This window comes from Penicillium manginii (assembly GCF_028828005.1).
Source record: "Penicillium manginii strain IBT 31320 chromosome Unknown utg000005l:1.0-5665137.0:1.0-5668048.0, whole genome shotgun sequence".
In the NCBI taxonomy this organism is placed as follows: Eukaryota; Fungi; Ascomycota; class Eurotiomycetes; order Eurotiales; family Aspergillaceae; genus Penicillium; species Penicillium manginii.
The window spans coordinates 4,209,347-4,234,714 of NW_026643106.1; the positions used below are offsets into that span (position 1 = coordinate 4,209,347).

At 49.5% G+C, this 25,368-nt stretch overlaps 7 protein-coding genes across 7 annotated transcripts; 5 read left to right on the top strand and 2 right to left on the bottom strand.

The window, feature by feature from the left end:
• Positions 1-1,057: 1,057 nt before the first annotated feature.
• On the top strand, positions 1,058-2,045 carry N7533_007908 (uncharacterized protein; the record flags this gene model as incomplete). Its single annotated transcript, XM_057104558.1, has 2 exons — positions 1,058-1,265; positions 1,381-2,045. 2 exons carry the CDS (start codon positions 1,058-1,060, stop codon positions 2,043-2,045), a joined length of 873 nt encoding a protein of 290 aa, XP_056959515.1.
• A 740-nt stretch (positions 2,046-2,785) lies between these two features.
• N7533_007909 (cysteine hydrolase family protein) lies at positions 2,786-3,379 on the top strand (the record flags this gene model as incomplete). Its single annotated transcript, XM_057104559.1, has 1 exon — positions 2,786-3,379. The coding sequence occupies one exon, from the start codon at positions 2,786-2,788 to the stop codon at positions 3,377-3,379; it is 594 nt and encodes a 197-aa protein (XP_056959516.1).
• A 954-nt stretch (positions 3,380-4,333) lies between these two features.
• N7533_007910 (uncharacterized protein) lies at positions 4,334-4,621 on the bottom strand (the record flags this gene model as incomplete). The annotated part of the gene is made up of 2 exons (XM_057104560.1): positions 4,334-4,504; positions 4,538-4,621. 2 exons carry the CDS (start codon positions 4,619-4,621, stop codon positions 4,334-4,336), a joined length of 255 nt encoding a protein of 84 aa, XP_056959517.1.
• Positions 4,622-4,765: 144 nt separating this feature from the next.
• Positions 4,766-5,533, top strand: N7533_007911 (putative cyclin-dependent protein kinase complex component; the record flags this gene model as incomplete). Its single annotated transcript, XM_057104561.1, has 1 exon — positions 4,766-5,533. One exon carries the CDS (start codon positions 4,766-4,768, stop codon positions 5,531-5,533), a length of 768 nt encoding a protein of 255 aa, XP_056959518.1.
• An 899-nt stretch (positions 5,534-6,432) lies between these two features.
• N7533_007912 (palmitoyltransferase AKR1) lies at positions 6,433-8,994 on the top strand (the record flags this gene model as incomplete). Its single annotated transcript, XM_057104562.1, has 6 exons — positions 6,433-6,714; positions 6,812-7,612; positions 7,676-7,748; positions 7,815-8,079; positions 8,138-8,250; positions 8,309-8,994. The coding sequence occupies 6 exons, from the start codon at positions 6,433-6,435 to the stop codon at positions 8,992-8,994; spliced, it is 2,220 nt and encodes a 739-aa protein (XP_056959519.1).
• A 4,065-nt stretch (positions 8,995-13,059) lies between these two features.
• N7533_007913 (lysine N(6)-hydroxylase/L-ornithine N(5)-oxygenase family protein) lies at positions 13,060-14,611 on the bottom strand (the record flags this gene model as incomplete). The annotated part of the gene is made up of 2 exons (XM_057104563.1): positions 13,060-13,681; positions 13,755-14,611. 2 exons carry the CDS (start codon positions 14,609-14,611, stop codon positions 13,060-13,062), a joined length of 1,479 nt encoding a protein of 492 aa, XP_056959520.1.
• Positions 14,612-16,757: 2,146 nt separating this feature from the next.
• Positions 16,758-25,355, top strand: N7533_007914 (uncharacterized protein; the record flags this gene model as incomplete). The annotated part of the gene is made up of 6 exons (XM_057104564.1): positions 16,758-21,303; positions 21,379-21,633; positions 21,699-21,904; positions 21,965-23,602; positions 23,743-24,357; positions 24,423-25,355. 6 exons carry the CDS (start codon positions 16,758-16,760, stop codon positions 25,353-25,355), a joined length of 8,193 nt encoding a protein of 2,730 aa, XP_056959521.1.
• Positions 25,356-25,368: the final 13 nt, after the last annotated feature.

The following is a 25,368-nucleotide window of genomic DNA, read 5'->3' on the forward strand; positions in this document are numbered from 1 at the left end:
CCACCAGGAAAACCAAGAAGAAATGAATGGCGGGTTGAATTTGCAATCAGTCAATCTCTATTCTTAACATGAAAAATCACGAAACAAAGACATTCCATCTCTTACTATTCTATACTGTATAAAAGTGTTATGTTAGCCTTTCGTCACCTGTGGTACCCCTGCTGACTCGGACTGCGCCCCCTGTGACCAAAGCGTATCATACAGCACTGGCATCAACCACCGACACACTTGAAAATAATACTACGAGAGTGAAAGCCTTGGAAATGGTTGCCTTCTCTTTTATTCTTTATCGCATTTACTGCCTACGCCCGAAGCGAAAGGGAAAAACGGGCACATATAGTAGTATATAAAATGTCATCGCCGCAAAAGGGCAAAGGCGCTCTTTGTTCCGAGTCCAAATAAGAGTTTCTGCACTATTCTTGGCTACGCCTTTGTACTTTTATTATGTCGTAGACAATGCCAGCTGAATCCTGCACACTGTCCCAAAATCACCTGCTTTGAGTCTATGACCGGCAGTAGCCCATGCACATGCACATTCCGCGTCTTCTTTATTCCATCTCTTTTGATAGATCCGCCTCTTCTGGCCTGGAGGGGACTGCTGTCGGAAACTAACTTGCAAAAAACACCCATCCGGCGCCTTGGATCGGGACTTTGTTCCCGTATTCCAATTCTGGACCGTCGAGGGAACCTCTTTGTTTGGGTTCGGTAGGGGCTGTCGAGCTCAGGTATCGTGTCTCATCTTTGATTCATATACTCGACCTCGACCTCGACATCTTCTCGCTGCTTTTTGGTACGTTAAACGCCCCTGGGAAAGAGAAAAGCCATGAACTCTTACAGATACTCCTCCGTCACAGACGGCCATCGATCAAGATCAAGATCAAGACGAAGATCTAACGACGATTTCAGGAACGATTTAATGCAAAGAGACACCCAGCGAGAACCACGACGAGAATCACTTTCTTCCTCTAGATCCTCTTCCCGCACCTCGATTAGAGCCATTAGAAGAAGATCGAAGTGGTATCACGAAGTCCCAGTCCTCGGAACATTCGTCCGCACAATGAAGGATATCTTAGGCTTTGAAGACTCGCTGCGCTACCGAGAACGATATCAGCATATCGAAAGCTCACACCGTCGTCGCCGACGGAAGAGATCCTCCCCCCCGGACGATGAATACTACTTCTATCGTCGACCTCGTCGGAATTCGGGCCCATTTCAAGAAAACCCACAGCCACAACACCAATACGAAGGAACTCGCAAAAGAAACCGTATATATCACTCCCCTGGCCTGAAGCCCCAACGAGGAAGTAGATGGGGGGGATATATACCGTGACCGTGACCGAGGCCGAGACCATCCAACCTGGAAAGACGAACCTCTTTTAGAACGCCCTTCACGCTCAGCGTCCACATCCTCCTACACTCGAACCCGCCACCCGAAGATAATCGAAAGAACACCCAACACAACCGCTGAAGCCAGCTCCGCCCCAAGAAGAAGAGTCTCATTCACAGATCCACTCGAAACACCACCCCGCCCCCTAAGGCAAAAACGCTCTTCAATCGACGACCAAACCGGGTCCCGGAAACGGAATTCCCACGAGACATCAGGCCGCTTCTACCGGGAAGATACTAGCATCGATACTAGTATCCGTATCCAAGAGCGAGAGCCCCGGCCTCGCTCACCAGTACTAGAACGAACGCCCCTCCGATCCGGACGAAGAATTTCAACATCGCCCCCAAAACGCGGGTCCCCGGGCAGCTACGAGAATCATGGTTATGACTACGGTGCCGATGTGCAATATATCCCGTCTCGCGAAAGTAGACCGTACTCGTATCCTGATATTGATATCGAGATCGTTGACCGATCGCCTAAACGCCCGCGAAGCTCGGAGCGGCGCGAACGGTGGTACTCTAGTATGAACCGGCCGCCGGATATAATTGATGCTGCGAATCAGGAGCTCGATGCGAGATCGAGGCGAATGCTGGATGAGGCATGTTATCGGAGATCGGCTCTTCGGGGTCGGAGGAATGAATTTGAGGTACGTCGTTGACGTCTTTGATTTTGAGGGAATGTGGGTGGCTTACGGATTTTGATAGTGGAGGTTGAAGGGTAGAGGCTCGGGGCCTTTATTGTGGATTGTTACTTAGATTTTGCGATGGGCGTACTAGTAGATCGAGGCGCGGCTTTGGGGTGGATGGGGGAGTTTTGATTCTGGATTGTGGGCGTTTCTCTTTGTTACATCTAGCATATCACTTCCTTTGATGTTTTCATTTGTTTGTCTATTTACTTGAGGTCTATTGGAACTGAAATACAAGAATAGAGGTGGGGATTGTGTTCGGAGTATATAATTATGATGACATAGATGTTTCATTTTGTACAGAGGTCTAATGATGATCTATGATTGTGTTATGTTGATGTTTTATTACGATCCGTTTACTCGCCATTGACTGCCCTGAACCGGACCGTCACACAATAAGTTATCCCGAAACCGGCCTGGTAACTCTCAATCTCCATGAAAACTTGAAAGATGTGCCAATTTTGTGCAGGACCCAACAATCCCGGGGCGGTATATGTAGTATGCATCGGACTTAAAGGACTTAGAGGATTTAAAATTCTGGTACTAGTAGTAATTGATATATAGTACCAGTACTATCAAATTAGAGCTCATTCTGCCAGGGTGATCGAACAACCTTGGAACAATCCACTGCAAAATCCTCCTCCCCTCAAAATCTGTCATAATTCACTGCTTTCCTTTGATCGCTTTTCCCATTTCGCAACGTCCAATCCGACATGGCAAAATCCGCCCTTCTCGTCGTCGACATCCAAAACGGAGTCGTAGACCTAGTCCTCGGCACCGGCCCCTCAGCCCGAAAAGAAGCATTCCTCCAACGCATGTCCACAACCATAAAAGCCGTCCGTAAGGCCGGCGTACAGATAATCTACTGCGTGATCGATCTCCGCAAAGGCCACCCGGAAGTGAAACCGCACAGCGCCCTACACAAAGCTCTCAATTTCATGGGCCGATTCCTTGAAGGCGAGGGGTCGAAAGTGCACGCCAGCATCGCACCACAAGAGGATGAAGGCGACTTGATCGTCTACAAGCGCCGTGTCTCGGCGTTTGTTGGGAGTGATTTGGAAATCATTTTGCGGAGTCTGGGGGTGGGGGATTTGGCTGTGGCGGGATTGTCGACGAGTGGGGTTGTTTTGTCTACGGTTCGGCAGGCGGCGGATTTGGATTTTGATGTTACGGTTCTGGAGGATCTTTGCGCTGAGTTTGATTCGGTGGCTGGAGAGGGTACGCATAGGGTGTTGATGGAGAATGTTTTTCCGGGTCAGGCTTTGGTGATGAATTCGGGGGTTTGGGTTGATGGGTTGGAATGTTGAAGTTATTAGTTTACGCTGGCAGTGGAAAGACCATGATGTATGAATACCAATATTGGAAATATTATACCACTATTAGCAAGATATTTAACAGATATGTCCACGGGATTGACATCGATCTAGCCTGAGATCTGTTGTTTAGAGACCGCCAGTGGATGTGGATTGAAGAATTGGAATAGCTCTGATTTTTCTAAGGGACGGCATTACGACAAATTTTTTGAACACATCGGATTTGCATACACCGGAGGTCCATTTTGGGAAGCCTAAGAGATCAAGGCTATTCGGGTTATTCACGCTTTCATGGACTGGACAATCTACCGAGATGGTTCATAAACTATAGTCAATAGCAGCCGCTACTACTACTATTATCACTACTACTACTCGAATTATGGGAGAGATGATGATCAAAATAATTGCGCTCATTCAAGTTCTAAGGTGAGAATGTTTATTTTCTCAGCCTCTACTAATACTATATATTTGGTATTTGTCACGCGTGAGGTTATCCCGAGGTTGAATGTTCGGAGATTACTCGGCATTAAGATTACGCCAATTTACAACTATTAATGGGGTTGAATTGAGTAGATGCGATAGGTAGCGTAGCAACGAGTAGAGATAGAAATGTTGACATCCATTACTTCTCCTTCCTCTCCCACTGGAACGGAGAGTTTGCCGATCTCCTGTGAGGAACGGAGTACTTGCACAAGCTTAGTCCAATGGAGTGCGAGTGGAGCAATTCCGAGCAATCCAAACCACCTTATCTTTCGCCCCTTAGAATAACTTGGAACCAGGGAATAAACTGGTTTCCACTTTTCAACACTTTCAACTCTTTCAACACTTTGCTTTTCTTCCTTTCTCTTCTACTCCCCAATGCGCGCACTTTAACCGATTGAACGATTGGCTGTAAGTACTCCGCCGAATCTGGCGCTGTGGCTTTTTGGGCATGGCACGTTGACACAATCAGGCAGCCGGGCTTTGTTTCACTCGCACTTTCGACTTTCCATTCTCACGCATCCTAGAGACGATATAACTATCAGCATCAGCATCAGTATCAGCATCAGCATCAGCATCGCTGTCGCTGTTGCTATCGGTTTTCTTTCCTCTGACATCTATCGGATCTTGCATGCCTACCTGCATTTATCATTGCATCACGCGCATCCATACCACCCATACACCGCATATACCACGCTTCGACCCCCGACTCCGTGACCCTTCATCACGCCAGTCCAAGCCCCAGCCAGTATCCATCGTCGCAAAAAAATGAGATATCGATCCGAAGGACTACAATCCACCTCCCGGACCGGGCGCGCTCTCTCACGCTCAACAGCCACCTCGGCCTACTTCTACCCCGGACAATAAAACACGCCCGAAATTGAAAGAATGGCAGCTACAATGACTCAAGTCGAATACAACACAAATGGCGCCCCATCACCACCGCTGAAGCTAGCCCTACCAGCCTCAGACTCCAAAACCACAATGGACGAATCAACCGCAGCAACAGCAGTCTTTAAAATCTCCCCCGAGGAAGCCCTGCAACAACTCTGCGCCAACGTCGAAACACTAAACGCCTACTTCGCCTCAAGCACAGGCGCATCAACCACAGATCCAAATTCCTTCTGCTCAACCCCGATCGGCAGCGAAACAGCCGCAGAAGAAGGCCTCGCCGTAAAAAGCGTCGGTCTACACTGCGGTCCTTCCTCGACAGACCAGGACCAAGAACGGCAGCGCACAAAGGAAGAATCATTCCAAATGGCCATCCTGTCGCGCAAATTCCTCTCCAAGAAGATCCCGCCCATTTCGCTGCAGAACTATTTACTCCGCCTACACCGCTACTGCCCGATGTCGACGGCTGTGTTCCTCGCTGCGAGCGTCTACATCACGCGCATGACGCTGGTGGAGAAGATGTTCCGCGTCACACCGAAGAACATGCACCGGCTGGTCTTGGCGGGTCTGCTCGTTGCGATTAAAGCGCTGGAAGACATGGGGTTCCCGCATACGCGGATTGCGAAGGTTGGCGGTGTTAGTGAGGTGGAGTTGTCGAAGTTGGAGGTTAGTTTTTGTTTCTTGGCGGATTTTGATCTTAGGGTTGATGCGCGGATGTTGATGGGTGAAATGCGTGAGGAGGAAGTGTCGGATTCACTTTCTCCTGGTCCTGAGTAGGATCAGAACAGATCAGATCAGATTCTCGATGATGATGGGATGATATTTAATGCGTTTCGGATACTGATTCTGTGCGCCGGTTCTATGTACACTTTTTGAATGTTCTATGTTGATAGGAATTCTCGGATAGGAATCAAGCAATGTAAATAAAGATGAATATGAATATTATGACTTCCATAAACTCAGACTCCACAAACGCAACTATTGAGGCTAGAAACCAATGGTTGTCTTTTGATTGGTTGAGGCGGAGCGGTCAAGGGGACCGAGTCCAGAGTCCAGAGTACGGAGTGAGAGTACGGAGTGATATCTCCAATTCCAAGGTTTAGGCATATTCTCGTATAGGATTCTCCTATTTCTATGTTTTCTATGTATCGAATATCCCGTGATGCATATCCAGAAGTGCTCATACCTAGGTATCACCGGTTAGTTTTGCTATCGTGTTCAACTCGGGGGTATACATCATGTCCGTTGTACCACCGGCATTGGCATAATAAAGCTGGAACCCAAGTGTGTTTTTTTTTTCTGGAAACAAAAACAGATCTAGAAGTAGAGCCAGGTTCTCTGCAGAACTAGGATAATCCCTCAGCCACTCCACTCCGTAGGGCAGGGCTGAGTGCAAAGTTAGGATCGCGGCAGCCTGCGCTTAGTGGAGCCTTTTGGATTTCCCCGACTGCCAAAAAAGTCCGCCCTTCTCACCCTGTTCATCCCCCATTTCTTCATCTACGCGGAATCTGTGCTGGTTACGGGAATCGCAATGTCCTATTAGAGAGCGTTTATAGAAAACATCTGGAATCGCGCACCTATTCGATTCCACTCCGAATCCCTGCCCCCGTCCGACGGCAGCCTCCCGATCCTCCATCCTCCCCGGACACCCCCCCGTTCACGATACACGCCTCGTCATGTCTTCCAAAACGCCCCCCTCCGATACCCAGAGCAGTAGTCCCTTGGGACAAAGCTCTCGATCGACATCAGCCATGACCGGGAAAGAGACCCCAACCCCCTCAAACACCGATGTCGAGATGAAGACCATGCAGTCCAATGCGCCCAAGGGCTCTATCCCCTTGGGTGAGGATATCATGCAGCTGGCTCGCATTGGAGAGATCGGGGCGATGCAGAATCTGTTTGCGACAAAGAAATTGACTGCGAATCATCGAGATGAAGAAGGAATTACTCCGCTACACGTTTGTTTGCCCAATCCTCCCTGAGGGTCTCCCCTAGTCCACCCGCGGAGATTCAATGCAGTAAACCGGTCCAGCTAACTCGTTAATGTGATGCCAGTGGGCCGCAATCAACAATCAATACGCCATGTGCAAATTCCTCCTCGACGCCGGAGCCGACGTGAACGCAAAGGGCGGAGAGTCCGTGGCTACACCAGCCATGTGGGCAGCGCAACGATGCCACTACTACATCGTCAACCTGCTACTCACGCACGGCGCAGACCCGCTCCTCACCGACGTCCAAGGCTACAACATCCTCCACCTCGCAACCATTGACGGAAACGCTTTCCTAGTCGTCTTGCTCCTGCACCAGGAGATCCCCGTCGATGTAGTCGACCAGCAAGGCCACACAGGCCTGATGTGGGCCGCCTACAAGGGCTACCCAACATGCGTGGACCTATTCCTGCGCTGGGGCGCCAACGCCAACGCCGTAGACGAGGGCGGCCTCACACCCCTGCACTGGGCTCTGGTCAAGGGCTCACTGCCGTGTGTCTTGAAGCTGTTGGAATACGGCGCGGACCGATTCGCGGAGACCCGCGACGGAAAGTCGCCCAGTACAGTCGCGCAGGAGATGAATACGATGCGCATCTGGTACCGGGCTCTTAATGAGCGGGGCTATGAGCCGGATGGGACGCAGAAGGAGGTGCCGATGGGACTGGCGATTGTCCGGAATAAGAGCACCATGGCGAAGTTTTTCTTCCTGTGGCCGTTCCTGACTATTCTTCTTGCGCTTTGGATGCTGAGCCATATCTCGGTTTTCCTTAGTGTGCCGCTGACGCTGGCGACGCTTTTTGGGATGCAGTGGTCTGCGCAGCAGTTGGCGAACCGAGGTCCTTCGGAGTATCGGATTTTGCAGAAGACGGTATGTTATCTTATAGCAATAACGGCTGTGCTTTGATTGGAATGGTTTACTAACACTGTGTAGCCGTACTTGGCTGGTGTCTTCGCAGGCACATTGTTCTGGGTCGGCTTTTGTTATGTTTTCAGGGTATTGCCAGGTGAGTTTTGGAGATTTGAGGTTGATCAATGCTTGCATCGGAGAATTTTGCTGACAAGGGAAATAGCCACATACTCTTCATCCCCGATTTTGAACATTCTGTTTGCCATCTTCTATAGTCTTACGGCCTATTTCTACATCTACGCCATGATTCAGGATCCGGGCTATGTGCCCAAGATCAGCAGCCGGAACCAGCAAAGGGAGATGGTCAAGCAACTCTTCGAACTCTGGAAGTTTGACGAGGAAAACTTTTGCGTCCCTTGCATGTCGCGCAAGCCTCTCCGCAGCAAGCACTGTCGCCGCTGTGGCCGTTGCGTTTCGAAGCATGACCAGTACGTTGAGCTTTCACCCGAACTATTTCATTAACCCAACTGCTAACCACATCAAAAGCCACTGTCCCTGGATCGACAACTGTGTCGGAGCGAACAACCTCCGCCACTTCGTCCTTTACATTGTTTCCCTCGAAATCGGCATCATCCTGTTCGTCCAGCTGACCGTTCGCTGTGAGTAGCCCCTTCACTATTACCATCCATCCAAACAACCCCCCGCTAATCCCACCAGATATCAACGCCCTCCCAGCCCCAACAGCTGCATCCTGCAACGTAATCAACGACGCCTTGTGCAGCTACGTCACCCGCGACACATTCACCCTCGTCCTCAACATCTGGGTAATCCTCCAACTAGTCTGGGTAACAATGCTCTGCGCAGTCCAACTAGTCCAAATCTCCCGCAATCAAACAACCTACGAAAACATGCGCGGCCACCACATCGACCGCTCATACCCAAGCTCCCAAGCCTTCGCCTCAGCAATGACAGCAGGAACAACCTCCCTCGACGCAGCAGGCCTCTCCGCCACGGGCGCAGGCCCCAACCCGGCCCTCGCCAGACCCCCGCCCCCACGCCGCCGCCACGGCAACTGCTTCTCGCAATGGTCGGCGCTACTAGGCATCGACGCGTTCTTCGCGACAGCAAGAGACGGTCTCCGCGACGGACAGGGTCAAGCAGCCGCCCGACCCCGCAATCCATTCTCGCGCGGCTTGGCGACAAACTGTCGCGATTTCTGGTGCGATCCGGCACCTATCTTTGGCAAGAGACAGACTGGTTCTGCGATGTTGGCGGGTGAGGTCGTTAATTATCATGACATGTATGAGACGCCCATGCGGATGCATACGGGTGCGCGGTCGAGATCCGGTGATGGGGGTGCTTATCGGAGTGTTGCGGGTGAAGATCCTGAGCGGATGGTTTGATCTGGTTTGGGGGTTGTTCTGAGTCTGAGTGTGCTTTACGCAGTTCATGGTGGTGGTTGGTGAGCATTAATGACCCATATGTGATTACAGCTGTGTTTTTTCTTTTTCCGGGCCATGGCGGCTGTGAGATGTGCATTGCGTTGGGCATGGGTTGTCCGTGTTATGCATTTGGAGATTAGTGAGCTGGGCTTGTGCTTGGCTTTGTATTGTACAGTGGACTAGAAATAATGATTATCTTAGCCTTATGTTTATTTCTGATATCACTGGCCGGGTCCTTGGCTGGTAGCGGCTATTCTATTTATTACCTTGAAAGACTCGGAGTAGGTAGGAACTTGTCCGTACTGCGGCATTCGGATGATGTAGTATCATTCAAGTTGGAACGCATCTTTAGCAACTTGAAAGAAAGATATTATTTCCAAGGTTCAAACTAGTAGAGCTCCCCTTTCGGAGATCTAGGTACATAGTTAGCCTGTTTGCTACTGATGATGACTACTATTTAGCACGACGCCCAGGACTCCCGAGGTCAACAACAGCCATTAGTACCTACAAGTAGTCAACTTGAATTCACAAGGGTACGGGACGGGCAACTAGTAGTAGGTCAACCTTGAAGACACGATCTTACGCCCCCCAAAGAACTAAAACGAAAAACAAACGTCTGCATTTTGCGTTCACTGTCATATATGGGGGAGGATACGATGTTCGGACCTCAAGGCCCGGGTCCACCAGGGTAGGAAGTTCAAGTTATTACTAGTAAGAGGGCTCTAGTTCCTACCTAGATACAACCCTTGAAGTGAACTTGAATCCAAGCTGTCTACAAATCATACTGGCAGTAGGTACGGAATATATATATGCGGCGTTTGCCCTAGATCTGGGGCTTCCTGCCCTGGTGGTTCAACTATTTAGTACTAACTGGTAGGAACTAGTGATTCAGTTAACTATAGGGTCAGCGGGCATGTGTGCAGGAAACAAGATCATATTAGCAATACATTTTTCGGTAGGGTTGAGTTGGGTCTAGTTATCTGTATCATCTTCAGTAAATGACCGCATGAAGTGAGTACTATCCAGTCTGAAATCGCCCAATGAAGGGTTGTACAAGTAGTAGTACTAGTTAGTAGTAACTACTTCACTAGTTCCTGTCTGCAGCCGAGAGAACTTGAACTCTTCGGGTTGCCCGGCCATAGAAAGTGGAAAGTGCGCCAATAGCAACTCGTAAAATTGGAAGACACAGAAGTACGTAGTAGGTACGGAGTACCTAGGTAGTAGTTAGTAGGTACAATATACATACTCCGCAGGACAAACGGCCCACACTTGGACTAACAAGGAAATTGATGAGACGGACCCTGCAGCAACCAACCTAGACAGACAACCTGGTTCCAAAAGTCAACTCGGACGACGATCTATCCGCAATATTCCAGAAACCCGCCCAATTCCGCCTCATACTCCGAGCCGGAGACCGAGCCGGGATACAGCGCGGTCTTTGGCGAGGAACGTATAGCGGTGGGGAAGCAGGAATATCCACTTTCCTTCGAGGCGACAGCTGGCATGTACAGTACAGTACTTTAGTCGGAAGAGACGAACCAAGGAACTGACGTGTGGGAAATTGGTCCGAGCCGTAGGGCATGGCCAAGAGCTCGGGAGAACAGGGGAAGACATGATCTGATCTAATCTGATATGATATGATATGATGTGGTCTGATGTCCGCGAAAAGCGCAGTAAGCGAACCGCCGGCTGGCAGGAAAGGAGATGAGGCCGGACGCCACGACAGGGGTTGGAGTGTCGGTGGAAGCTGGTGAGAGATGTTATTGGATGTTGAGTTGAGGTGGGAATGGATTTGAATGCAGGGTCTTCAAGTTGTATGAAGGATGGTAATTACGTTGGATTTAATTCACGTTGCTATGCCTGATACAATCATTTGACTTCAACCTTCGAAGTTTCTAACTGTTTCCTCTTCTAAGTAAAGCATGTAGGTGTACCTAAATATACGGTAAGCTTTAATTTCACAGGACTCGCTTGACTCTTCAAGGGTGACAACTTTGGCTTGGATCTTTTCTCGACTCCGTTGCACATTTCCATGTATTTACTGTAAGTACTCATCAACTCAACTCAAGTCTAGCCCAGCCCAGCCTGAACCCGTAATGCGTATGTACATACAACGACTCTCCAAAACCTGCAGATGCAAGCCGACTCCACCGGGACCTGCCCCATGCATTCAACAACCCAACCGGCTGGGAGGCGAGCGAGGGAGCGAGATGGGATGGCGTGGAAGCGGGTCCTCGGTAGCCGGAACGACGAGGATGAACGTGGGCATCTGCATCTGCTGCATCTGCTGGCCTGTCTGGACGCTTTTGGTACTCTGTACAACTTGAAATTATGGAGTCCATATCCGTACACGAGGTGTGTGTGTACCCCACACCTCCTGCCGGGTTGGACTGAGCCAGCCGAGAGGACCGGGCGTGAATGGTAGAGGGTCCATCTCGCTAAACAGTATAGGCAAGTGATAGACGGGGAAGTGGGAATTGCTGGGTGGGCTGGGGACATGTAATTGGAGATTAGATCCTAGCCTAGATTGTGCCAAACAAATAGAAAAAAGAAAGGTGCGGTGACAGCCTGAGGAGTTCAGTTCAATGTCTGGACTACGCGCCATACGGGAGTGGCAAGACCCGACAGAGTGGTATACCATGTACAGATGTACTGTACCATTTTATTTAATTTTATTTTCCCCGGTGCAGTCCAATTGCCAATTAGACCGGGAATCGGAGTGGGATTCTGATCAGATAAAAATTTTCGCCCGGAAGTTATCTGATTGCGCCACGCTGGACCCACTCCTTTTTTTTCTTTTTTCTTTTTTTCTTTTTCAGTGTGTGTACCACTATACGGGGAGTATGTAACCGTGTACAGAGTACGGAGTAGGACAGCAGGTAAAAAAAGTACCGTATCTACTCGCGCACTACTGAAATACAGTTGCAAGAAATTGGTCTGGATTGTTCTCTCCCCCACTATGGAGGGAGGGAGAAGGAAACCGACGAATTTCCCGATTGAGATTAATTGACTTGACTTGACATGTGAAGTACTTACTTTACATGTACTATGTATGCTTAATTTGTACTCCGTACAGAGGAATCAAGTAGATTAAAGTCATTCTTTTCTCCAAATTGCCACTTTCCTTCAGGGGATGAACAGGGTCTCGGACAGGGACTCGAACCGATCAGCGCGCAGATCATCGCTTACGCAGGTCAACGACAGGCCCCAGTCAACGGGGGACTCGGCTAGACTCAAGGTCAAAGGTCCTCTTCGCGCGGTTTCCGATGACTTTTCGTTGTGGGTGGTTGGTCTTGGCGGACGGAATACTAGTACACGAAGTAATTCAAGTTGTATTCTATCGTGGATCCACTTAGTACTATACAGTATACCTAGGTACAGTATATCTGTATCTATCAGGGTACTAGTATTCCATACCTAGTTTCGTATGAAGAAACCAAAATTAATTTCCCACTAGATCATACCATACTTCGAAGCCCTGTCTCCATCACTGTCGCTGTCAGCCTCAGTACTCCGTACTCCGTACTGACTCCGTAGTAAGCCGTATGTGCGGACTGAGGCGTAAGAGGGCTGAAACGTTGCTAGTGATCTCGGCAGAGGTAGCCTCTTTGAGTGTAGAGGGGTATTCCAAGCTACTTGGCTACTCCAAGAAAAAAAAAGATATACCAAGTCGGTGGGTGGGTTATTGAAAAAAAAAAAAAGTCAATTGAAGAAGAAGAAAAAAGCCGTTCTCTCATTAAATTTCCAATTTCCAACAGTCTAAAAACAAATGCCGCGCGTAGACTCTAACATAGCAATTGAAAAAGGGGGTATGTGAGAAGAAAACATTGAAAGTCAGTTGTGCGTAGTTGTTTTTTTTTTGGCAGCCATAGCCATAGCAATAGCCATAGCCATTCCATTCCATCTCATCCGCCTCTCCTTACCCTCTCACTCACCCCGACTCCGGACCCAGTTCAGATCGGATTCGTAAAGGTAGTAAGAGAATATTAGGAAGAAAAATTGTATCACTCCATTTTATTCTTTTCTTTACAGCATGGCACGGACCCGGGTGTCCTGCACCACAGTACCAGCAAGCTGATCTTCAAAGACAGAGTTGACAATCTCGCCACCACGGACGGCAAGAATAGACAACAAGCTATCGCTCAAACCGTGAGTCTTCTCGTTGCATCCTTGCAACCAGATACCCGCGTCTTGGCTGACCTTGCTGCTGTCGAGGTTGACGCGGTAATCACGGCCAGGGGTCCAGACGCTCTGTCCAGCCGGTCGTAGAGATCGCACCTGTTCCAGCAGTTGCTCGTGTGCGTCGCGCTGGTAGCCCGTTGCCACCATGACGGCGTCGACTTCCAGTACCTCCTTGCCCTCGGCGCTCTCGTCCTTGACGGACTTGACGTGGATGCGCATGCGTTGAGCTGGGTTGTGGTGCTCGATGCGAGCGACGCGGCGCTCGGGGAGAATGCGGTGCTGCCACTGGGTTTGGTCTGGGTTGCGCACGCGTTGCAGATACATGGTGTTGTAGATCTCTTCGATGAGCTCCAGGCGGACGACGGAGTAGTTTGTGGCTTTTTCGGTGGCGATGCGCTTGTGGCGCTCTTCGGCGGGGAGGTTGAAGAACTTGTCCACGCGCTCGGGGTTGAAGATTTCGTTGACGCTGGGAGGTTTGTTAGCTATATCCTTCATTTGATTTGATTCGATTCGATTCCACTGTCTGGGACATCACGTACAAGGGAGAGTCGTCACTGGGACGCAGAGCTGTGTCCCGCAGGATCAAAGTAGTGCGGGAGTTAGGGTAGCGGCGCTGCAGATCGTGGAAGATCTCCGCGGCACTCTGGCCACTGCCGACGACGGCAATGTTGTATGCCTCGGACTCGTTCTTCAGAACATTAGGCAGGACGGTGCAGTACTTGGACGAGTGCATGATGCGCTGATCCTGGGGGAACCCGGGAGGCATCTTCGCCTTACCACCCAGAGCAACGACGACCTTTCTCGACCGGCGCGAAGTAATCTCGCCCGTCTCGCTATTGCGCGAGCGAACAACAAAGTATTCCACGACACCATTGCTCTCCTTACCCGGCACCACGTCAACGACCTCTTCGCCGTAGGAAACGACGTTGTTGAAGCGCTGCGCACACCAGCGCATATAGTCCTCGAATTCCATGCGCGCGGGCAAGAACGTGCCCAGGTTGGTGAAGTGGATCAGACGGTCCTTGTTGTGCAGGTAGTTCAGGAAAGTGAAGCTGCTGCGCGGGTCGCGGAGGGTGGCCAGGTCCTTGATGAAGGAGATTTGCATGCGCGAGCCGGGGACCAGCATGCCCGAGTGCCAGGCGAATTGCTTCTGGCGCTCCAGGAAGCAGACCTTGGGCTTGAAGTTAGGGTTCGGGGTGCGGCCGAGGGCGGGGTCGATTGCGTCGTTGAGTGCAATACCAATGGCCAGGGAGGCGGGACCGAATCCCACGCAGAGGAGATCGTGCATCTCATCTGCGGCGGCGGAGCGCAGGAGGGAGCGGGTGGGGGATGATTGAACGCGGGGCTCCATGGCCTTCACGTAGGGGAGCTCGGCCTTGCGAGCAATGGGCTCCATTGTGTAGTAGGTTTTTTTTTTTTTGGAGGATCGGGAGTGACAGCAAGAGCAAAGGAATTCCCGTGAAGAAGAAAGGTCGGAGAGGGGAAGGAGTATGAAGGAGTATGGAGGAATAGAGCTCAAGCTAAAGAAAGAAGCTTTCGGAGCTGGTGAGAGAAGAGAAGAGTCGAAGAAGAGCAGGTCCGGCTGGGTTATGTATGTCCAGCAACAGTCACAGTTCAACAAGAGTAATACTCAGGTGGATCTCATCAACTCTCCACACCGGATATTTCTGTCTTGGGAGAGTCGGATCGAGGCGAAGCTGTCCGAGTCGTGCAATGGAAATAATAAATAATAAATGATAAATGATTTTATAAATGATTTATTTGTATTGTATTGTTTTAATGGTGCTCCACCGCCCGGGGGTTGGTTGTGTATTGGTGATACCTGGTGATGCTTGGCTGTATTTCTGGTATACTCGGTATAATCGGTGGAGTGTTGGTATTTGTGGTATTTGTGGTATTCAGTGGTCAAAACCGCTTGTCTCAGATTTCGTGCGGATCTGATAACCTTGACCACGTAAGATAAAAGGGAGATGAATTTTTCTCAGTGGATACGTTGGGCCATAACAGGGCGTATTATTTCCAAGGTTCTTAGTTATCAATCAGATCAGTAAATCAGTACTGACAATACTGAGGGAGTAATTTATAGGGAAGGTGTGTTATCCTTTTATGGTGGGATTATAATATTCCTTGATTTAATCCGGCTTATTCTGCCTATTATTAATTCGATGACCATCTCTTTTACTTGAGAAGGTCTCCACTTCGAGTGTCAGTTCCTGCACATGGCGAGGCCTGCATGCTTGGCAACAAAAATTAATTTAGCATTTTCCGCCAAAAAAAAAGCAACTTGTCCGTACGGAGGAGAGGTAGGATGTTCATTTGGTTCTTCTACGGAGTACTTTGTCCGATGTCGGGAAAACCGGGTATCAGTTACCAGTACCACTACCTACCTTGTACACGGGAGACCTCCGATGTACACAAAGTAATACTACTATACAAGTAAATACTAATATCTCCTTGGCAGTGGGGGATGAAAATTCAAACTTACCTAGGTACCCTAAGGGGGACCTGAACTGACTTTGGCCGTCGTTTATGTTTCCTGAAACGTGGGGCCATTGCCATTCGGGGCCATCGAAGATCACAATCTGATTGTTACCCGAGCGTTAATTTCTCCGCGATCTCTGCTGGATGTCCGAGGGTATGATGTACAGGGTATACAGGGGAACCTTGTATATTCTGTTCCTAGATGGTCGTGATGCACACACCTTTTGGAATAAACTTTCCTAGAATTCTATTCTCATTCGATCATTCATCATGATTTGAACCCTGTTCTCCCTCACCAACCTCGAGTACGACGCCTGTACGTCATCCCAGCGAACCACTGGCAGCTCGTGTCGACCCACAATCCAACGTTGCTAACTCCGAGCTCTCTGCATCTCTCCAATCTTCTCTCCATCCCGAGGTTTTTTTTTTTCTGATTTTCTATTTTTTTTTTTAATTCTGTGCCCTCAAGCCTCCCCCAGATGGAGACACTACAGTAGTCACAGTAGTGTATCGTCCATTCAGAAGCTCGACAATAAGCAGGAAAAAGCAAGGACAAAGCAAAAAAGGAACCAAGAATTTGTTTAAAAAAAAAGAAAACAAAATACTCCAAAAAAGATCCCGAAAAAGCGCCACTTCGGAGAAAAGCAGAGCAACAGGCCATCCACCACCTTCCCACTTGGCTTCTTTTTCGCGCTTGTCTCGGCCCTGCAGGCAGATCCGCCCCTCCCACTTCCACTTCCACTTTCACTATCACCACCACTCCCCTCTCTCTCCGATCACACCCCTCCCGCACAGTCATGATATACTTTGTGATTGGAATTCGCCATTTACCCCTCATCGCATGGCCTTTTCACTCGCACTCTCGCCCTCTTTTTTCGTGATTCGTGAACACGGCCCTCTTCTGCCGCTAGTTGGACCTACTGCCCCCCCCTCCACGCGGCTACCACCTGCATAAGCACCCAAGACCCTCCTGGGTCCAACCAGCCACTCACAGCCCTCACAATAAGCAATCTATAAGCATCATTAGATCATGTCTGATTGATTGAAACAATCTGCTTTAGATGGACCGTTTTACCCAAATTCCCGTTCATCATGGCGAGAACGGCGCCCAACGCGCTATATTCCATGATGTGGAGACTCATCGCCTTCCGAATGAGCTCGTCGCCGTGTCTTGGGCCTTGTTGTTGAGTTCGTGCGCCGGAGAGCAATCTCAATCTCCCGTTTTTCTCCTGAATGGGGATCCGATCAAGGTGGATATAGCTACTCGCACAATCAAGCTGGTAAACTTAGAAAGTCCGCTGGACTCTGCTTCATCTCCTGCTATAAATTATTACTCCAATTTCTCCACCGCTGTGGTCATTGAATGTGAAGATTCAACCCTCCAAGACCGCTCTTTCAGCACTCACAAAGATTTCTCGACTTTTTCTTCTTCACCTTCATCAACATCTTCACTTTCACTATCCCCTTCTTCTTCAGCTTCAGCTTCGGATTCGAACTCCGCTTCAGTTTCCCCTCTTTTAAGCTCTACCACTACTCCCACAGCCACTCTGTCTTGGACTCTGAACCGCAAATCTCAGATGAGCGTGCTGCATTCTACTGCAGGCATGGATGCAACCACCTTGCATCAACTCGGCAGCCAGCTGAAGCAGATCGTGCATGAGCAAGTCATTCAGTCTGACAAGCAGATAGAATTATCCACCCCGGAATTTCCTGCATTGTCAATTTTAAACCCTTCCCCAGAGCTGTTATCAGGCCCACAGCTTCTCCACGAGCTTGCCTTGAGCGGTTCTAATGACTCCAACAATGCCATCGAGTTTCTGGCCGCGGATGGAGGCATTCGCAGTCTTTCTTATAATTCGTTAGACCAACTATCCTCCAAACTAGCAACGGAAATTATTCATGCTTCGGCTGCACGAATGAGCGATGGGCGGAAACTGGTCGTCCCCGTTCTCCTACCACAATCCCTCGAACTGTACATCGCCTGGCTGGGAATCCTCAAAGCTGGCGGAGCATTCTGTCCCCTGAACACCGACGCTCCGCCTGACAGGATAGAATTTATCTTGCAGGACGTTGCTGCATCCGTGGTGGTTACGCAGAGTAGCTTGGTGGCTCGGGTTCCAAAAGACGAACGCCTGGCAGTGATCAAGGTGGAGGAGATTGTAAACTCAACGGACAATCTGGAGATTTCCCGACCAATGGCACAGGCCTCACCTTCTGCTACCGATCTGGCCTACGTGATGTACACATCTGGATCAACCGGTCGCCCGAAAGGCGTGGGCATTTCCCATTTGGCTGCTACCCAATCTTTGCTCGCGCATAATGACTTGATACCCCATTTTAATCGCTTCCTTCAATTTGCGTCGCCTACTTTCGATGTTTCCGTTTTCGAGGTCTTCTTCCCTTTCTTTCGCGGGGCTACGTTGATCGGCTCCGACAGGGAGCAAATGCTGCTTGATATTTCTCACGTCATGACTGAAATGAGGGTCGATGCGGCGGAGTTAACTCCCACGGTAGCCGGGGAGTTGCTGCGCACGCGAGCAGCGGCGCCTTGTTTGAAAGTGCTCCTGACGATTGGCGAAATGCTCACGAAGCATGTCGTGGAAGAGTTTGGCCAGTCTGAGAATTCAGAGGGCATTCTCCATGGTATGTATGGCCCGACCGAGGCTGCAATTCATTGTACCGCAGCCACGAATTTCCAAGCCGACTCTGCGGTCAATTTGATCGGGAAACCGTTCAGCACCGTGTCCGCGTTCATCATGTCATTGGAGTCGGAGGACAAATCCCAGACGAATGCTGAGCTTCGGCCTCTTCCAATTGGCCAGATTGGCGAGCTTGTGGTGGGCGGTTCTCAACTAGCAGATGGATATATCAATCGTCCGGAGGAAAATGCCAAAGCGTTCATTGAAAGCCCGGTCTACGGCCGACTCTACCGCACGGGTGACAAAGGGCGCATGTCATCAACGGGTGAGATTGAGTGCTTTGGACGAATCTCTAGTGGCCAAGTCAAGCTTCGAGGCCAGAGGATTGAGCTCGGAGAGATTGAAAATGTCATTTGCAAAACCTCGAATGTGCGAGCCGCCGTTGCTATTGTTAGTGGTGGTAGCCTGGCAGCATTTGTCCTGGCGAATGACCAGGGCACCACGGACCGTGAGCTGCGAGATACCTGCCGTCAATGGTTGCCCCGGTTCATGGTACCCGGCGAGTTCATTTTGATCTACCAATTCCCTCAATTGCCATCGGGAAAGATTGACCGAAAGGGACTTGAGGCTGATTTCGTGCGTCGCCGCAATGCTGCCCAATCTGTCGACCAACTTACTTTCCGCGATGAGGTTGAGGAGACGATCGCATCTTGTGTGTTCGACGTGCTCGGAAAGAACGTACCAATCAATGATTCTTTGGTCTCTGCTGGTCTTGATTCGCTCGCTGCTATCCGGCTCGCTTCTCACCTACTGGATATAGGGATGCGTTTGGACGTTGCGCGCTTGCTGGAGGCGGACAGTGTGGATGGGATCTGGCACCTTGCAAAAGCACAAGCTACAAGTGAATCGACAGAAGACACACAAACAGCCATTGACCGAATCCGCCAACTTGTTAGAGATGCCGGTGCAGCAAGGATAGAGGCGCTCGGACTGAGTGCACAGACTGCTGAGATCGAGCCATGTAGCCATATCCAGCAGGCGATGATACTGGAAACCGCGCGAGACACCAAGGCTTACTCCAATTGGATTGAATTGCAGTTTGAGCCCACGGTCACCTCCGATAGCGTGCATGCTGCTTTCGCCTCGCTTTTCGAGCAGAATGCGCTGTTGCGTTCTGGGTTTGTCGAAATCGGCCTCAAGGAGAATTCTTATGCTCGCTTTACCTGGAATACTCACGGTGACCAAATAATACACAAGTGTGACGCCTTCGACTATGAAATCTGTTTGATCTCAGAGAATGACCTCCTACATCCTCTGCGCCTTCAATTGAAGGACTCAAGTGATGGCGTGCGGGTGCTAGTGCATATCCACCATGCACTGTACGATGGCTGGTCTTGGCAATTGATACTGAGAGATCTCCAACACATCTTGAGTGGCGAGGAGCTTCTTCCCCCAAAGCCAACATACAGCATCATCACTGATTTCTTTATCGAGTACAAACTCAGCGAATCTGCCAATGACTCTTCAAACTTCTGGCGTGACCAGCTTCAAGGCTCTCCTTCTCTCGCCTTCCCCAACTTCCATAGTGTGATAAATGTGTCGCCGAAGACACAGGAAGCCAGCCGAGTGCTGGATATTTCCGTTTCAAATCTCAACGAGGTGTCCCATAGTCTGCAGGTCAGCCGACAGACGATATTCCAAGCTGCTTACTGTTACATGCTCTCAACCTATCTCGGCTCAAAAGATGTGACGTTCGGAACCGTCTTCTCAGGCCGCACTCTACCAGTGAAGGGAATCGAAACCGTCCTCGGGCCCTGTATCCGAACACTCCCCACGCGCATGGATCTAGACAAGATGCAAAACGTCACAGATCTCATGCTGGCAATCCAGAACATGAACCGCAAATCCCTTGAACACGGGAGCCTCCCGCTACAAGATATCAAGAAGGCTTCGGGTATCGACCCGCAACGATCTCTCTTCGACACTGCCCTCGTGTGGCAGGAAAGTATCTGGTCCGAGGACCAGAGTGCACTTTTCCACGAAATTGGCAATGGCGAATTCCTGGAATTTGCATTCTTATTGGACCTCGAGCCGAAAGAAGATAAAATTCACGCGAAGATGTCCTTCCAGCAGTCTTTATTGCCACATGAGCAGGCGCAGATCCTCCTCGAACAGATTGACGTCGTGGCTTCTATTCTCATTGAGAATCCAGCGCTGCCAATTGAAGACGTTGCCTCCCATCTTCCTTCGTCAATATTATCTATCTCGAACGCGGAACCCGAGACTGAGGCTGAGGTTGATATTCCAAGCCTGGTATCTGAAATCGAGAGAATAGCATCTACAGATCCGTATCGAAAAGCAGTGGAGGTTCTCTTGAAAGGCTCTTCTGATTCTGAGTCCATGATCATCGAGAGCATTTCCTACGCTCAATTACACTCTCGATCGAATCGTCTCGCGAATTACCTGACCCAGGCTGGCCTGCAGAAGGGCGATCTGACGGCACTCGTCCTTGAAAAGTCTATCGATATCCTGATTTCTGTCCTTGCCCTCGCTAAGATTGGAGCTGGTCTTCTATCTTTGGCTCATGATACCGATGCTACGCCCCAACTCACTAATTCCATTCTCGCCACTGCGAAACCGCGATTCTGTCTTGTTAATCAATCCGTGATTGATTTGACATTGCCAGCATCGACCTCGCAAGTTCTTATCCCAGATTCTTCGAACGACTTTGATGACTGCCTCGCCTTTTCCACGAACCATGACGGATTTCATATTATTTGTGCCGAGAATCCGAATCCGAGTCACTCAACCTCATCTCCAACGAATAACGACCTGATGAACACGGACTTCAATATTTTTTCCTTTTCCTCTTATAATCTTCAAAGCCACATCAAGGCCCTTGCGGATTCTTATCCTGCTGTTTCAAGCGGATCGAAGTTATTGCATACGTCTCCTCTTGCATCTGCTAGTGAGTACTGATATCAATATATTAATACATTGACCCATATCCTGTGGAACGCAAAGAAAGCTAATCATTGGATAGCCTTTTTTGTCGATTTACTTTTCGCATGGCACTCTGGAATCACCTTTTGTTCAGCTTCAGCATTAGACGCGCGGAACACGGGGACTTTGCCGCATATTATCAACGCGATGAACATAACGCATTTGCATTCTACTCCTTCATTATTGTCGGGTATGGGTCCGGGCCAGGTTCCCAAACTCGAATGTATTATGGCTTCTGGGGAGCCTGTGCGGGCGAAGGTGCATTTAGACTGGGCTGGGATTGGTGTTTTTTCAGGTATGCAGAGTGGCCCTGGAACAATCTAAAATCAGGACCACTTAGCTGATAATTTCGAAAAATAGGTTACAGATCTCAAGGGATTTTGGGGATCGGGACTATTTGCAATCTTGATGTCGCGGTCTCTCCGAATAATATCGGTTTACCTCTGAGGAATATGTCCGCGATGGTGATCGCGGATAAGGCGACAGGGACAGGGACAGCGACAGCGGCGCTTAATCTACTCCCTCGTGGTGCGCTTGGTGAGCTGTGCTTTGGTGGGAGCCAAATTGTCAGTAGTATTGAATTTCTATAATGTATCATGGCGGAAAAGACTAATCTTCATCTCTAGGGCCGGTTCCTTCACGCGGATGGTCGTGGTGAAGAGAAATTCATCGACCACCCCCAGTTTGGTCGACTTTATCGGACTGGTGATCGCGGTAGGATAGTTTCAGATGGCACCATATCTTTGGTTTCCGGTCTCAAAGTATCGAGACAAGATATTGATGTCGACGAGATTGAGCGTGCTTTGCTTTCTTCCGGCATGGTTGAAGATTCTGTTAGTATTGCACTGGAAAATCCCATCACTAACCAACAGCAATTGGCAACTGTCTGGACTCCGACAGAAAAGGCTCGAAAATCAACAGACTCCGAAACTCTAGAAGACATCGCCAAATACCTTCTCACTGAACTCACAACAAAAATTCCATCGTCAACAATCCCATCTTTGCTTGTTCCTATTCGTGCGATCTTCATGACAAAGTCTCACACAGTAGACTATGCAAGGATACGTCAAGAAGTTGAGCAGATGGATCCACGGAGACTTGCACTATTCTCTCTCCAACTCGATGTGGAAAATTCCGATGCTCCTCTGAGCGAAATTGAGCAGATCATTGCTGGTACGCTATCTACGGTGACTGGAGTGGATTTAAAAAACATTGGCAGATACAGTTCATTCTATAAGCTCGGACTGGATTCGCTTTCTGCAATCTCCTTCTCGCGAAAACTACAGGAATCTGGCCTCGAAAGACTTCCTGTATCGACAATTCTTCAACGCAGCTCCGTTGCTCAACTCGCAAGTGTTGCAAGTATCTTGACGAATGGACATGTGACCCCGCCAATCCCAACCGAGGATAAGCCCGAATCGGTTTTCGATGAAAATTTCCTTCGCGAAGTCAGTGATGAACTTAGCGGCGAAGATGTATCTGTCAAAAGTGTCTATCCTTGCACGCCTCTGCAGGAAGCAATGCTAGCAGCCAAATCTGGCGATGACTCGGCTTATTTCAATCACCTACTCCTGCGCGTGAACACGGATATTGAAGACTTGAAGTCTGCATGGAATCATATGTTGCAAAGGCACGATATTCTCCGAACTTGCTTCAGACCAACGAACGATAAGCGTTTCGCGTATGCGCAGATAGTGCTGGAGAATGCGTGTTTACCATGGTTCTATTTACAAGTATCCACGCAGGGACTCGATCATGATGTCGAAAGGAGAAAGTCCGAATTCGAAAGTCGCTCTCCAGTCAAAGACATACTTCCGTATTCGCTGACTATATACGCGAATCCTGCCGACAACACCGCGCACCTGTTGCTGTCTATTCACCATGCGCTTTATGATGGAGAAGGAATCGCACAACTTCTCCACGAGCTTCAGGCTTCGCTCGCTGGTGAAAAATTGCCAGAAACTACATCATTCTACAAGTTCATTGACTACATGCTCTCGACAAACACAGCCACTGAAGTATCGGATCAGTACTGGGATCGATATCTATCTGGCATTTCACCGAGCCTTCTATCAGCCCCGGCCAAAGAAAGGACGTCCGACCAGTTGGCTTCTCGGCAGGTCCAGGTAGCCCTGAATGGCTCCTTTACCTCATTCAAAGACCAGTGCAAGGGTCTTTCCGTGACGCCATTGAATGTTTTCCACGCTGCCTGGGCTAGACTCCTATCCTTCTACGCCGGCTCATCGGATATCTGTTTCGGCAACGTATTCAGCTGCAGAACGATTCCTCTCGAGGGAGCAGATCAAATTGTCGGACCGTGCTTCAACACTCTTCCAATGCGAGTCAAATTCACATCCACCTCCACAAATGCAGACATGATGAAACTATGCCAGAAACACAACAGCGACATCCTCCCCACCAATTGACTCCCCTGCGCCACATTCAGAAGCGGACTCTGCCTCTGCACGGGGGCTCGATGCTCTTCGATACATTGGTCATTCTCCAGACTAGGGGTACCGAGCTTGATCGGCGATATTGGGAACTCCTTTCCGATGAGGGCAATATGGGATTCCCTTTGATCTGTGAGGTAATTCCCGATGAGACGCGCGATACGATTCAGATTTCCCTCCATTATCAGCAGGCTTATCTGGAAAATGATATCGTGGAGAGACTTGCGCGGGACTTTGTGGCTTTGGTCGAGAATACAACTCAGTATCCTTCTTCGCAGGCTTCGGATAAGAGAGCTATCGGGGAAAATGTGCCGAAAGTATTTGAGAAGATAGTCAAGTCTAACACTTCTCAGACTATGTCCGCTGCTCGACCAAAGACTTCTCGGCCTTGGTCTGTTCAGGAGGAGGCACTCAGGGAAATTCTTTGTCAATATTCGGGAGTCGAGCCGAGCGGCGTGTTTTTGCATACGACGATCTTTCAGCTTGGGCTTGATAGTATCAATGCTGTGCAGATCTCGGGAAAGTACCATAAGATGGGATACAAGATATCCGCAGGTGATATTCTTGAGGTATGTTTTGTGCCATCTTCCCAATCCGTATCTTTTTTGGGGTTTGACGACTAATATGAATTCAGGCTGCTTCTATTGAGAATATTGCGTCTCTTCTCGATAATAGTGTAAAGGACAACTTGAAGGAAGAAGAAGAGTCATTTGACTTTGCGACTTTCGAAAGCAAGCATCTCCGCGCCGTCTGCGAACAACATCAAATTCCGTCGCAAAACGTGCATTCCCTGCGACCATGTACACCCGTTCAAAATGGAATGCTTGCAAGCTTTACCCATTCCAGTGGCAGTATGTACTTCAACACAATGGCTTTGAAGTCCCCGGTGACTCTAGATCGAGTCCTACTCAAACAGGCATGGTCAGCTGTGATGTCTCAGCACGAGATGCTTCGAACTGGGTTCGCTCAAGTACATGACCAGCAGTACCCATTTGCTATGATCACCTATGAGCCAGGAGTTGAGATCCCGTGGTATGAAATATCCCCAGGCACAGACACAGGCACCAAGGAGACAGAGACATCCGACTCTCAAGGAAAGCGGGTTCTTGAAAACCTCCATCAACCCACTTGGGCTGTGTCAGTTGAGTCAAGCGAAACCATCACGACAGTTCACTTCTCGGCCCTCCATGCAATCTACGACGCCCAATCATTGACATCGATATTCGCCGATGTCATGGAATCCTACGAAGGCAAGCTTCTTTCGCGCCGTCCCTCAATCACTGCAACCCTTGGACCCATTCTTCTCGAAAGCCACACGCAGAATACCGAACAATCGCGTGAATTCTGGACAAGCATCGCACCCGAAGCCCATTCCACCAAAATCCCTGATTTGAACCCGATCCGAATCGAAAAGAAGGACTCGAAGTTACTCGAAAGGTCTATTTGCTGCTCAGTTGCGCTGAAGGAGCTGGAAAGTTCCTGCCGAGATATGGGCGTGACTCTACAAGCTGCTGGACAGGTCGCATGGGCAAAGTTGCTTTCCGCTTACACTGGAGAGAAAATGTGACATTTGGTACCGT